General features: G+C 38.7%; 1 protein-coding gene across 5 annotated transcripts in view; it reads right to left on the bottom strand.

Annotated features, from left to right (window-relative positions):
- DSCAM (DS cell adhesion molecule) overlaps positions 1 to 14170 on the bottom strand; it is a 491184-nt gene that overhangs the window by 399549 nt on the left and 77465 nt on the right. For 3 of the 5 annotated variants that reach the window (XM_065068387.1, XM_065068412.1, XM_065068414.1), the window contains exons 2-3: positions 5990 to 6053; positions 1962 to 2279 (exon numbers count right to left, since the gene is read on the bottom strand). In XM_065068387.1, the coding sequence (XP_064924459.1) occupies positions 1962 to 2279; positions 5990 to 6053 (382 nt within the window). The remainder of the gene's footprint in view (positions 1 to 1961; positions 2280 to 5989; positions 6054 to 14170) is intronic. The other 2 variants (XM_065068401.1, XM_065068394.1) reach the window with 1 other exon arrangement.

Raw genomic sequence — 14170 nt, forward strand, 5'->3', positions numbered from 1 at the left:
ACAGAAATGTAATGGAAAGTAACCTACAAACAAATTAAGTTTATTGCTTCATATTTGAGCAACACAGGGTTTATCATCTGAAGACATGCACAGAAGATACTCATGAATAGCTATTGTCTACCATCAGGCACAATGCAAGCTCTGACACACAATATCAGTTCATAGGAAGGACGGGGATTTGTTTAACTTTTTACCCAAACATCAGACTAACTGTGAAATTGAATAATATGGAGGAATTAATGGATCAGGTATAAAAGACTAAAAAGGGAAGAAAAAAAGATATAAGGGGAATTTTTGACTTGGCCGAAAAGAGTTGTTAGGTTATAAGTCAAGCAACTACAGCCACCTGCTGCAAAGCCTTTGTTTTTAGGTACTTCTTCCTTTGAAAACTCCATTTCTCAAGCCGAGAAAGACCTATTTTGGGGCTCCATTAATAAATGGGTTAATGCTGAGCAATGGACATTAGCTGCATCCTGTCACCACAATTGTATGCTTTTACAATGAAATGAACACCAGTTCAGAGCCTTAGTGACATTGCAAGTTTTAGCCTCCTCTACATCACCACATTAGTTTATCTAAGAAATAGAAAAATGGGAAACTAATACTGGGAAAAATGTTGCTGGAAAGATGCTTGAAATTGAGGTACATTAAAAAAAAAATCCACAAAGAACAACAAAAAATTTCTCTTCTCTCTAAATATAATTCTGTCAGACAACTTGTCCAAAAACCTGTTAAAATAAATCCAAAAGCACAAAAATCAGAATGGAGTTCCAAACATGAAGATGGTTGCTATGTATTCTTATGAAGCTTGGGTATTCAAACTTTTTTGACCTGTGGACAACTAAACATTTTCAGAAGAAACACAGGCCATTATAGAAATTCTGCATATATGTAACATGTGAACTTGCTTCTACATGTCATTTCTTGTGGAGAAAAACAAACTAACAAATACCCAAAAAAAACCCCACTTTTAAAGACTAAAATTTTAATAAGACACATGAATTTCAGGGAAATCTGTTTTTTATTCTTGCATTCTAATTGTCTACAAACTACAGATCTCTGAATGTTAATTGATCATTAAGAAGATATTACATTCCCTTATTTGAAAAAGAGAGTCACAGGCAAGTCTACTTGCTGTTCACAGTTTTCCCTACATAGCTCCTGTGAAGGTCTATCTCCAAAGGCAAGATACTTCTTTTCTGAGAAAAGACTTGCAAAGCTCCAACAATGACAAAGAGGTTATGAGGATTTGCATTATGCAAGGGTCAACTCCCAGACTAGCTTTTGTTTGTTTGTTTGAATATTTTAATTAACTGAAGTGGGTAGAAAAAAGCTTCAAAATCTATGCAATTGTATGTTTATGTGTTGTAACAAAAGGCTTGATTTTGATTCCCCTCTAATTGACCAATGGTTGACCCAGTCTGCACACAGACAGTATAGTAAACAGATGCAAAGCCATTATGTTCATTTGCATCTTTTAGCTTAAACAGGAAGCACTGCCTATGAACCAACATCAGTTGCTCAACCACTACACAGAACACAAGTTTCTCAAAACAAATCACAACTGAATAAAAGCAAATTAGAAGGTATGCGATTAGGCCAGCATACCTCTTTTTTTTTTCAGCCTGATACAAAATCCAAGGACTGCATCTTTATATTTCTCAGCTCTTTAATGAGTAATTATGGTCTGATTAATGATTTCATTATCAGTTCATTTTTCCTTATACTTGTGAAAAAGCTCAAATGATCACGATCTTTGGAAAACTAACTTTTCACCACTGAAATAAATCAAATCAGGGAGGAGAAGCAATAATCCACCATTTGACTTAATAATGTGAAGAGTTCAGAGGTTATACTTCTGGCTGAACTCCTTTGATTCACAACTGCTGCTACTCTTTGTCTGAACCACCTATTTTGTCCCTCCTCAAACTTGTTTGAATCCAATAAAAGAGTGTACTTACCAGCCTTAATGTGAACATCCTGACTTCTGATTTTCCCTGAAGGATTTTCAGCTGTGCAATAGTAAGTGTTATCATGGATTAAGTTATTAAAGCTTGAAGGAGGGAAGGGGAAAATTTGGAGAGTGCCATTGGGGTGGACGTGGCGGATCCCTGGGACATCGTAGATCTCCTCGCCCGTTGCTAGGTACCATCTGAGAGTCACAGGGGGAATCCCTGCTGCTGGACAGGGTACCAGTGTCCCTGTGGTGCTAGCAAACACTACCTCTTGCAGAGATGCATTGACAAAATATAGACTGGTGTGTAGATCTTCACTGAAAACTGCAAGACAAAAAAAAAAAGAAAAGAAAAAGAACAGACCATGAAAACCTGTGAAGTTTCAGCTACATACAAAAAAATTTTACTGTTATTTGCCACAAAATCAAATGCAATGCCTAGGGAAGGGGATCAAAACCTCCGGATGCTAAGGCAAACTCTAGAAAAAAAAATGTTCCTTATTTTAGAGGAAAATATCACCAGATTAAAAAATCCTAAAGTAAAATGTGAAATCCCTTTCTCTGTAGTGTAAACTGAAACAGATCTGATCACTTTTACATTTGCTTGTGCAGCAATCTTTGTAAGGCCAGCAAAAATCCATCAGTAATCTACTTCCATAGAATTTCTAGCAACTAGATTTCTACCTCGAACACAGGCGGTTTCTGTTAACATTTATAAATTTATTTTTACAGTTCTTCCATGACAAAATTAATTGTAATATAATTTAAAGAACTGAGCAAACAATGAAAAAAAGCCTTAATAAATATACATATATATACTTAATACAAATACAAGTTAATAAATACATTATATAATTTGCTCAGGTCTTTCTAACGAAGAGCTATAAACCTAAGTATAAAGCACACTTATAGTAATCTTGGTTCTGCCATCCATGTCCCCCTTCCAACTTTAAACCACAGATTCTGTAACACTGAAAAAAGTTGGTATTGACCAGAACACAAGATTAGCCCTCATTCTTCTGAACAATTCTGCCATGGCCTATTCAGCTACTACCCAGAGGGGCTGAAAGCTCCAGGTGTCATAAAGGTTCCTCAACATTTTATCCAAAAAGCCTTCCTAAACCTCACTATCTTAGAGAATATCAACATAAGGCATGATTTTTGTTTTCCAGTATCTGATAGGAAACATTAGCAATATCACCACTCTGCTGTTAATTTGCATATACTGCTCACTTGTAAAAAACTTGCCAGTTTTGTTTGTCACAAACACAGAAACTTACATACTGCACTGTATCTTGAATGCAGTAGATTCTGACACAGTTTTCTGAAGCAAGTCTGGTAAGGAATAAGGCTTTGGAAATGTGATGATAGTGCATCAGGCCCAAATAAGCTTCCATGAAAGTGATTTCAAGGTTAGCATTTATTTGCACAAGACAGATGTTATTCGTCCTGCAGACATAACTTACAATCCCAACACTAAGTCATGAAGTGCCTTGTCTACCTCTGCCACTTAGTCTTATCATAGCTGGAAGCATAAAATGGACTATTTTATCCTTCTCTCTTTTCGACACCTTGAGGTGATACAAGGTGGGAAGATATTCTCTTCTAAGTATCATCTTGGTATTGACCATCAGGACACACCACCTCAAAAGAAAGCAGAACTGGCTCAGGGAGTCTCTAGAAAGAAAAAAGTAAGAGGCCACTTCCTAAAGCAATAGGGAAAGATGTCTGGCATGCAGGAGGAAGACAGACAAATGGGCATGACAGAACAGGATGAAAGGCACTTGGAGATTCAGAAAGAAGAAATTTCAAGCCCTGGAGAAGATTAGTCCCTGGCACATAGATGAGACAGGTGCTAGTGCAGAATAAAGTCCCTTGTGAGAAACAAATTCCACTAGTTGGCACAGCCCTAGTAGAAACTTGGGTAGCTGGAAAGCAAAAATAGACATAATTGGACTAAGCACAGGAAGAAGCAGGGCTGAATAAGATGGTGCCTCTTTTACATAATCACATTTCTAATTATAGTCGTACTTCAAAGCAGAGAACGGAATTGTTGGTAACATAATAGAGAATTTTTTTAAAAGGCATTGTTCATCTGCTGTACAAGCCATTTTTTACAAATGCAAGTGAAACAATTAACAGGGAATTTTAATTTCCATTGGCCAACAAGACATTCACATAGAAGTAATAAATACAGTTCACATTTGCCAACTTTATTATGTTATGCTGTTTCTTAATAGACATTCACCTAAAAATGTTAGATTTGCTGGCCAAGAATAAAGAGGTCAATATCAAATTGCAAACGCCATAAAAATAGAGAATATCAGGAACTATGTTTGACACTTCCATAGAATCTAACTTTCTAATCAAAATGCAGCACAGCTGAACTAGAGACTCACACTAGCAGACATAACAATGAATTTTTCCAGCTGCTTTGTATTCCCTGTAGAAGCTTTCACTACTTTTGACAAACTTTCCATCCATCAGCCTATACAATAGTGCTTCATTTTAAAACAGCATCTGGTACACATTCATCTTAATGGCAGACACAAACACATTAAGAGCCCCAGAAAATAACTGCAGTGCCATAATACACACACATATACATAATGCTGACAATCCAGATGTGGTTTTTGGTGGAAAACAATGTGTAAGCTACTTGGATACATTCAACAACAAAAACAGGATTTCAGAATCTTATATGAAAAATATATTTGCCTGCAACGTTCCATAGGAAGAAAGTGATTATCTGAATAGTGATATATCATAACCTAATTGAAACTGAGACAAGTTAAAGACGATATGTAATTATATGTTACTTAATGGTAAAATACGATCCATCCAAAACCCATATTTTACAATAAGCAGAAGCAAACTCAGACTAGAAGTTGTAAGGGAGAACAGTATGGAAAGAACTGAAATAGCTTGCAGTCAAGTCTGACTATGCTCGGCCTGGACAAAGAGATTATATCAGCACTTTCAAAGAGATGACACCAAGGGAAGGAAAGGCAAGGATTCCACCTGAATAAGGTTTATGTATTACTGAAACCAATAATACTTGAGGGAAATAAAAGGAGGTCTGAGCCTCAGCAGACCTCAGTGGACACTCCAACTGAAATGAATAAGCTGAGAAACAGCCTGCACCTGCAGGCACTTCAGGGCAATGAGGCAAAGACATGTGCCCTTAACCATGTGGTTAGAGGATCACATAAACAGTTTATCAGATCAATAGATACATGTCAAGAAACACTTCTTGAATCTCAGGTTAAATATATACTATTATCTTACTCAAACAACAGCAAAGGGAAGAGAGTAAAGTAGGATACATTTTTTGCAAGTTTAGTCAGAATTCCTTAGACTCAACTACTTGAAGTGATAAGGGGAGCTAACAAAGTATAATAGCCAAGGAAATTTCTCCTGCTTTCCAGGGAAGACAGTGCTGCCACGTTGTGCCTTGCAACGTGCTGAATATATCAGCCAGATACATCTTTTAGCACTTGAGAAATCTCATGTCAAGTATTCACAACAAGCTGGTGGGTGGGCTTGTGAGTCGATCACACTCAGAAACAAAAAATGAGACTGAGGACTGTGTTGTGAGTTTGGGTAGATGTCACTAGGCTGGACAGAGATAAGTATAAAGATCTTCATACTTAGGAGGATTGTGAAGCACAAATTTCAGTCTACACCGGGCTTTGTATTTGCTATATCTGTACCTCTTGCCATGGCTAAGAGTGGACTTGCTTTTTTGGTTCATACAGAGATGACCTTTACTCCCTTTTCACATGCAGCTCCTTCCTCCAGGTCTCCAGGGTGCTGCAGCTCCTACATTATATGTGCTATGCACTTCAAGGTCTTCTATAAGGTCCTAGCAAATAACACTTCCAATATTTCTGCCTACAGGGGTGTCATTTGTCAAGGCTTCATTGTGTATTTCACAAGACAAAGGCTGAAATTTGTGCTTCACAATCCTCCTTTTTAATGGACAGAAGAAGGTGTTATTAAGACATGAGAGAGAAGACACTGCATTTAAACTACCATGCTGGATCAGGCTTGGGCTTGCTCTCTGCAGGATCTCGTGTCCTGGAGGGATCAGCATCATCTGCCACAAAGAGATGAAAGAAGACATGCAAAAGCAAATCTTGAAACTACCTGTCCAAAGGACATTCTCCTCTTCCCTTCCTCCACCATTTTCTATGTGCCTCTTCAGACTGCTTCACCTTTAAGAAGCTTTACTGAAATTATGCCAAAAGGGAAAACTTTTATGGAGTTTGCATGTAACATAAGAAAAATGTATATCTGTTCAACTCAGTGCCAGAATGCAATTGAGTCTTGGTGTTGTGCATTTATTTTTCATCATGTTCTCTTTCATGCATTAGTAAGTTTAAGTAACATGTTTGTGATTTTTGAAGCTAGCTTTTTATGCCTCACATTCTTCCAAAGCTCTCTTTCCATATTCTTCAATTGACTGCATAAAACTGCAGTTTTCTCTTCAGTTCTTGAAAGAGCTGAAATATCTTTGGGCAACAGACAAGTCAACATATTCAAAAATATTAATATAATGTCTCTGAACAATTAATTGATACTTATATTTAAATTATCTGCCCTGTCTTTTTCAAAAGCTAAATACTATTCCTGTAATATTTTTGCAAGGGGAAAGTTTGGTTCTATATGAATAACAATTTCAAAACAAAGAGAAAATTATTTCTCATTTCTTTGGTTTATCAAATCCAGGATGAAATATTTCTATAGATAAACAAACATACGAATCAAAGTGAAAGTCTGGAGCAAAGACACCACTGAGATTATTTAGGTAAAATAAAAATCAAAGTAGAAAAGATAAATTTTGTAATTAAACAGCTGACTGCTCTCCTGCACTACAGCAGGTTTGTAACAACAGCCTTAACTGTCTTACAGTAAAACGTCAGGTTTGCCACAGCCCTGGATGTGAGTATTTCCTTTCCTTTTCTCCTTGGTGATGTTGTGATTGATGAACTGGACAAAAAGAAAATATTTTCTTTAGATATAATAGATCATATAAAGTGTCATCTTAAAATTTAAGAATTTGTCACTGTTAAATACCAATGTAAACATGAGAAACCTAGAAGCAAACCCAAGGAGTATAATAAAAACATAAAAAAATAAAACTAAAAAAGGACAACATAGAATGAAGTCTAAGCTTTGCCTCTGTCAGAAATCAGCCATCCAAGAACACCTCTGTTTCAGAAAGCTCCTTCCTGGAGCTGACTCTTGCAGCCTGCACTTGGAACAGTAGATGCCTGGGACCACTTTTTACCATGACAGGACAACACACTCCAGTAAAATGGAGAGCTGGCAAAATTTGCTGCAGGCATCTTCTCAGCCACATAAAGCAGGTGCAAAGCAGAGTGAGATACGGTCCCTTGAGCAGTGAAGTGACTAGGAACCCAGGCAGTCTCGTCAATGCATCAAGCTCCAATCAAAATTTAAGGGGAAAAAAGGATATCAACAGCCTGTGTGTATTTTGGAGTATAACTTTTCCTGAGAGTCCCCAGGCATCATGCCTAGGTTACAAGAGCAGATTTTTGACCCTCCTGTACAGCTAATGTAGGACAACAAACACAGCCTAAAGGCAGTTTAGACCCTACTTTGGTGGGCAAATCACTCACTTCACTTAGTTCTTCACCTGCAACAGTCAGGGAGAGATTAGGACAGCTCTTCTTCTCTCTTGAAGATACCAGCTAATCAGAGAGGACTAGCACAGACACCTCGATATTTTTAGGTTCTGGGAGGATATTTGTTGTCTACAGTTACAGTTACAGTTACATGTCCTTCTATTATGAATCCGGTCCCTCTGACACATGGATTAGCCTAAAAACACCACATCCTTTGACAGCAGTCATCACACCAGCAGTTCCACTATACAGCTCCAGGTTTCAGAAAAGTTAAAACAAGGTTTTTTTTTGTTTTGTTTTGTTTTTTTGTTTTGTTTTGTTTTTGGGGGGAGGACGTTTAGCTTTGTTTTGGTGGGGAGATAATAAATGAAAAGCAACAGTAGAATCATAGCAAAAAAAAGACAAAGGTGCTTCCCCTTCACCCCCAAGGAGAGGACAGAGAGGCAAGGGGAGACAGAGAGGCCAAAAAGACATTGTCTGCAAAAGCAGAAGGAAGAAAAAGCCAACAGGACTGGTAGAACTCAGCGGGATGTTAACATTCAAGGGTAGATTTTTAAGGGAACTCCTCAGGATGCTTTATCTCATGAGATATCTGGTATCAGCAAGATAGCTTCATTTTCACCGGCCTGAAATCAGAATTGGAAGCATGCAAGAAAACATCATCTAGATCATAGCCCTTAAAAACATCCAGCTATTAGGCAGAGTTTATCCTTCCTTTGAATGCCTTTGCATCTTGGTTTATTTAGAGCTAAGAAAAAATTACACACATCTGCAGGATAATATTCCACTTGACGTTAGTAAAACATGCATTCAATTTTTAGGAGTTGAACTTCTCTGTGAAATTTTGGGGTGTAAATATAAAAATACAATTGAGAAATCTAAAGAACAGAACTTAAGGCCTATTTTCTAGATGGTAAGTGGAAAATATCGAAATGCTCTTTACCAGAGGAAAATAAAATATTGATTACTGACTATAAGGTAAAATATAAATATTTTGTCAGACAATTTAATGAAATTCATGTAAAAAAAACAATTAAAAAAAATAAAACCAAAAAAAAACCAGGCAAGACACTTGTAAGAAAATGGCTGAAGACATCTAAACAATGAATTATGTTTAAAGAAACAAAATTAACAAGATCATATTACAGATTAATTACCCTGTTAACATCCAAACAATATAGTATGCAAGGATAGTCTTTTTTGCATAAACAGTCACAGAGAACTAATAAATGGAATATTTCAGAGTGCACTGCTATGCCTTTCAAACCAGTAGCAGAAGCATTACAAATGCAATCACAAATATGCAGATTACTCTAGTGCAGAACACCGTCAGAGAAACAAGGCGGGGTGGGGGGCAGATGATAGAGTGCCATGCTAGCGAGCTATATCACTATTTAGGGTGATTTTTTTTCCCTCCTGCCCTAAGATTCCTTAATGTATCACTATGACTGAGATTTTAAAAGAAAAAAAAAAAGCCAATATGTCTCTCGTTGCTAAATTAAAAAATAGGCACTTATTTTAAAAGAGGAAAAAATTTATTAGACTCCTCCAAACAATAACATTGTTATCACTACTCAATTATCAAGTAACAGGTTATGCAAAGTGACCTAGAGAAATTGCTTCAGCTATTTTGAAAAGATCAGAGTGATGAGGCATTACAACAATCTATCTGTGATCATGTCTCCCTCTAGGGGTTTTATCTAATGACTAAACATATAAGGTTGATAAATACTTCACATTTTGTTAGAATAAGGATAAAATGAATGCCTTTTTACAATTTTGATTTGGATTCTGAAAGAAATTTCATATGTCCCTCTAAACTGACAATGATTGAACATCCCTTGCTATTTGGGAGGAGGAAGGGTAAAATACAGCTCACACAAGACCTAGGTTTCAGTTGGAGACAAGATAGATATCTTCAATAACAGGGAATGGTAAAACAACACTAGATAAAGATGCTCTGACCAGATCCCAAAATATGTCTTACTAAAAGGAACTGAAAGAACAAAGAAAAGAGAAAACTAAATTAAAATTAAAAAAAAAAAAAAAAGAGAGAGAGAGAGAATGCTAAAATCAACACAAAATAGCTTTAGTATGGTGTTCTGGTTTTGCTAAAAACAAGACCAGTTTCTCTTTTGGTGGGTTTTCCTTTCAGCTGGGTTCTTCTGGGTGCCTTCTGGGTGGCTGCATGTTTTTCTTGGATACTGTGCTTGGTGCTGATAGGAGGACTAACAGAATGCTGAAGAAACTCACGTTTAGATTTATTACTATGGTAACCAAGGTTAACTAATAAGAGGACATGTTATCAACAAGAAGGGGCAGACAGAGCAGGTGACTAAAAGTGACCAACTGAGTATTTCATCCCATACACATCATACACGCTATATAAGATGGAGATCAAAAGAGTCTCATTTCTCTTTGACCATGGCCATCATCTGAAGAGAACCCTGTCTGTCTGCCTGCGATCTATAGGCCTGAGGCCTGCATCCCTGAAATCCAGTTTCCAGTTTGCTGTGAAGTCCCACCCATGACTTTTGGGTGCCTGTCCTGCTGCTGCTGCTGCTGCAGCCATGCCAGCTGCACACACCCAGCTCTGCTGCTGCTGGAGTGACGCCAGCTCCATATCGGGCATTCAAGATTGGTTTTGTATATTTTGTATCATTTTCTCTATTTACTAGTAGCATTAGTAAAGCCTTTAAAACTTTACCAACTTGCAAGACACTTTCTAACCTGAAGTCGTTCATCCTTATCTTTCTATCACCTTTTATGGTGGAAGACATTAACAGAGGGCATCTGCCCCAGCTTATTGTCACCTTGCATTAAAACTTCAGATATGAAAAACAAAATGAAATCAATTGCACAAACTGACCTAAGATTACAAAAATAATCAACAAAGAGATGGGTATATTAAACTTCTGCATTAATAAAAGTAAATACAAAAACATCAGTTAAACACCAGCACTCACAACAGTTTTAAGTCAAACCTAGAATGGAGTCAAGAGAAAGATTTATTTGCTATCAGCCAGTTTGATTTCCTTGGTCAATGTTCACAGAATCACAGAATGTTACAGATTGGAAGGGACCTCAAAAGATCATCTAGTCCAATCCCCCTGTCAGAGCAGGAACACCTAGATGAGGCTACACAGGAATGTATCCAAGCAAGTTTTGAATGTCTCCAGAGAAGGAGACTCCACAACCTCCCTGGGCAGCCTGTTCCAGTGTTCTGTCACCCTCACTGAGGAGAAGTTTCTTCTCATATTTAAGTGGAACCTCCTGTGTTCCAGTTTGTATCCATTACCCCTTGTCCTACCATTGGTTGTCACTGAGAAGAGCCTGGCTCCATCCTCATGACACTCACCCTTTAGATATTTATAAAGGTTAATAAGGTAACCCCTCAGTCTCCTCTTCTCCAAACTAAAGAGACCCAGCTCCCTCAGCCTTTCCTCATAAGGGAGATGCTCCACTCCCTTAATCATCTTCGTTGCCCTACGCTGGACTCTCTCCAGCAGTTCCCTGTCCTTCTTGAACTGAGGGGCCCAGAACTGGACACAATATTCCAGATATGGTCTCCCCAGGGCAGAGTAGAGAGGAAGGAGAACCTCTCTCAACCTACTAACCACCCCCCTTCTAATACACCCCAGGATGCCATTGGCCCTGTTGGCCACAAGGGCACAGTGCTGGCTCATGGTCATCCTGCTGTCCACCATGACCCCCAGGTCCCTTTCCCCTACACTGCTCTCCAACAGGTTGTTCCCCAGCTTATACTGGAACCTGGGGTTGTTCCTGCCCAGCAACACTCAACACTTGCCCTTATTATATTTCATTACGTTTTTCCCCACCCAACTGTCCAGCCTGTCCAGGTCCTGCTGGATGGCAGCACAGCCTTCTGGCATGTCAGCCACTCCTCCCAGCTTGGTGTCATCAGCAAACTTGCTGACAGTGCACTCTAGTCCCTCTTCCAAGTTGTTGATAAATATATTGAATAGTACTGGTCCCAGTACTGACCCTTGAGGCACTCCACTAGAGACAGGCCTCCAACTGGACTCTGCCCCATTAACCACAATTCTCTGGCTTCTTTCCTTCAGCCAGTTTGCAGTCCACCTCACTACCCAATCATCCAGACCATACTTCCTTAGTTTAGCAGCAAGGATTCTGTGGGAGACTGGTCTGTTCTTCACTGAAATCAAGATAAACCACATCTACTGCTTTGCCATCATCTATGCACCTGGTTATGTCCTCATAAAAGGCTATGAGGTTGGTTAAGCATGGCTTCTCTTTGTGAAGCCATGCTGACTGTCCCCAATGACCCTCTTATCCTTGATATGCCTTGAGATGGCACCAAGGATAAGTTGTTCCATCACCTTTCCAGGGATGGAGGTGAGGCTAACTGTTCTACAGTTACCTGGGTCCTCCTTCTTGTCCTTTTTGAAGACTGGAGTGACATTTGCTTTCCTCCAGTCCTCAGGCACCCCTCCTGTTTCCCACAACTTAAGAAAGATGATGGAGTATGCGCTAGCAATGACCTCAGCCAGCTCTCTCAGCACCCGTGGGTGCCTCCCATCTGGACCCATGGATTTATGGATGTCCAGTTTGCTTAATTGCTCCCTAACCCAGTTCTCATCAACCAAGGCAAACTCTTCCATTGTCCTGACTTCCTCTAGGGCTTCAGGGGTATGAGGCTCCTCAGAATAGCCTCTGACAGTGTAGAGAGAGAAGGCATTCAGTAAACTGTAAACTGCTGAGAAAAGCAGAAAGAAAAAGAAAAAAGAAACAAAATAAAATAAAACAAACAAACAAAACCCCTAACCAAACAACAACAATAACAACAACAAATTGTCTTCAGTTATTATCTCCTCCAAATAGCAAGATAACGCTTGTGTTCTGCACTGGTCAGATCACAGATGTTCCTGAGAACAATAGGCATAAAACCCCTTGTTTTTGTCTGCTCCCAAGAGAAATATACATTCAATCAGCAAATGCTGAAGCACGCATTAGTCTGACAAAACAAATTTTTCTGATACTTCTTACAAAGGTCTCCTAAACAGAAATGAAGCAAAAGTGACAAGAAACTTTTTCACCAATTTTTCAATTAGAAAACTTGCAAACATGAGCTTTGCATGGGTAAGCTGCTAGTCATCCTCAACAGGCAGACCTGCTGGGCTTGAAGTGAATCCCAGCACCTGCAGGAACCTACGTCAGTGCAGGGAAAGGTTAGAGACCCAGCACGCAAGTGATGGGAGCCTTTAATCAGCTAAAAAAGAATAATCTGTTTGTGATTTAAAGGCTTACTTTTAATTGTGTGTTCAATAACGACTTGAAGGAAAGGATAAATATTCATATGCGATAGGCATTCCAGTTTAGGCTACAAACTATTATACCAGAGTAATATGTGTAGGTGAAGTTCTTTTCCCTTATTTAAGCAAATAGAGGGAAACTGAAAACCAAATAGAGAGTGGCACTTCAAAACCCAAAATCTCTGAATTTGACCATAAGGCTCCTTGCTTTCTCTTTGTGGTAGCTATGAGACACCCTGGTGAAGTCAGATGAGAAAAAGAATCCTGATCGCTCCCTGCTAGGCATTCTTCCCAGACTTGATGTCCAGGATGTAATGGCCAAGGGTGTTCCAGGAGAGAGGTGATAGGGAAGATGGCACCCAGGAACAAGGACATGAGAGCAGTTGCAGGTGGAGGCCTTTGCTCTGCCCCAGAACCTCCTCCTCCTCATCATCCCACCTCCTGAGGGGATGGTGTAAGGGAACAAGAAAGGGTTGGCAATATAGCTGGAATGGAAAGCCTGGAGGAAGCCCAGGATAGGCCAATTATCAGTTATTTGTGTCTTCCTCATATAAAGAAAGGCTCTGAGGGAATCAGGAGAGTGTTGTTTTGCAAAATACAGCATTCCAAAACTGTCTTCTACAAAGAAACTTAGTTATTCACTAATTTCATTCTAGGAGGTGCCCCCTTTGAGTGGTCATCCCAGAGACTTGGCTTAACATATGGTAAAACAAAAATCTGAAGTAAAAAGCATTTCATGGATGTTCGACATTTGGGTGTTGAAGCAGTCTTGTAAATTGTTACAATTGCTACTACAGTAAAAAGCAATGGGAAAAAAAAATAAATAAAACTAATAATACAGTCTCAGCAAGTATGGATGAGCTGGTTAGTTTTTGTACTGTTTTAATGTATGTGATTGTGTAATTGATATCATTCAGAAAGCTAAAATTCTTTTCACAGTATATAATCTCCCAATGCAGAACTGCTTCCCATGTAGTGTGTTATATGATGGTAGCCGGTACTCTTGGGCTAAACAGTATAAAATTACAACGTGTCCACCAAAAGGAACAAAAAAATAAATTATGCTTTTTCAAATTGCTACTCTGGTTTAATGTGCCAGTGTTCAACCTTTTATTCCAAAGGGGTATTCATTACAATCAGTTTCAAAGTAAGAATCACTAATGAGGATAACTAAGTATGCAATTGGTTTTGCCTGCAAAAAATTATTGCTACAGAAAAAAACATGCAGTCTTGTATTATCATTCTCACAGGACAGAAACTTTCAGTAAATC

This window comes from Columba livia, chromosome 1, assembly GCF_036013475.1.
Source record: "Columba livia isolate bColLiv1 breed racing homer chromosome 1, bColLiv1.pat.W.v2, whole genome shotgun sequence".
NCBI classification, from domain to species: Eukaryota; Metazoa; Chordata; class Aves; order Columbiformes; family Columbidae; genus Columba; species Columba livia.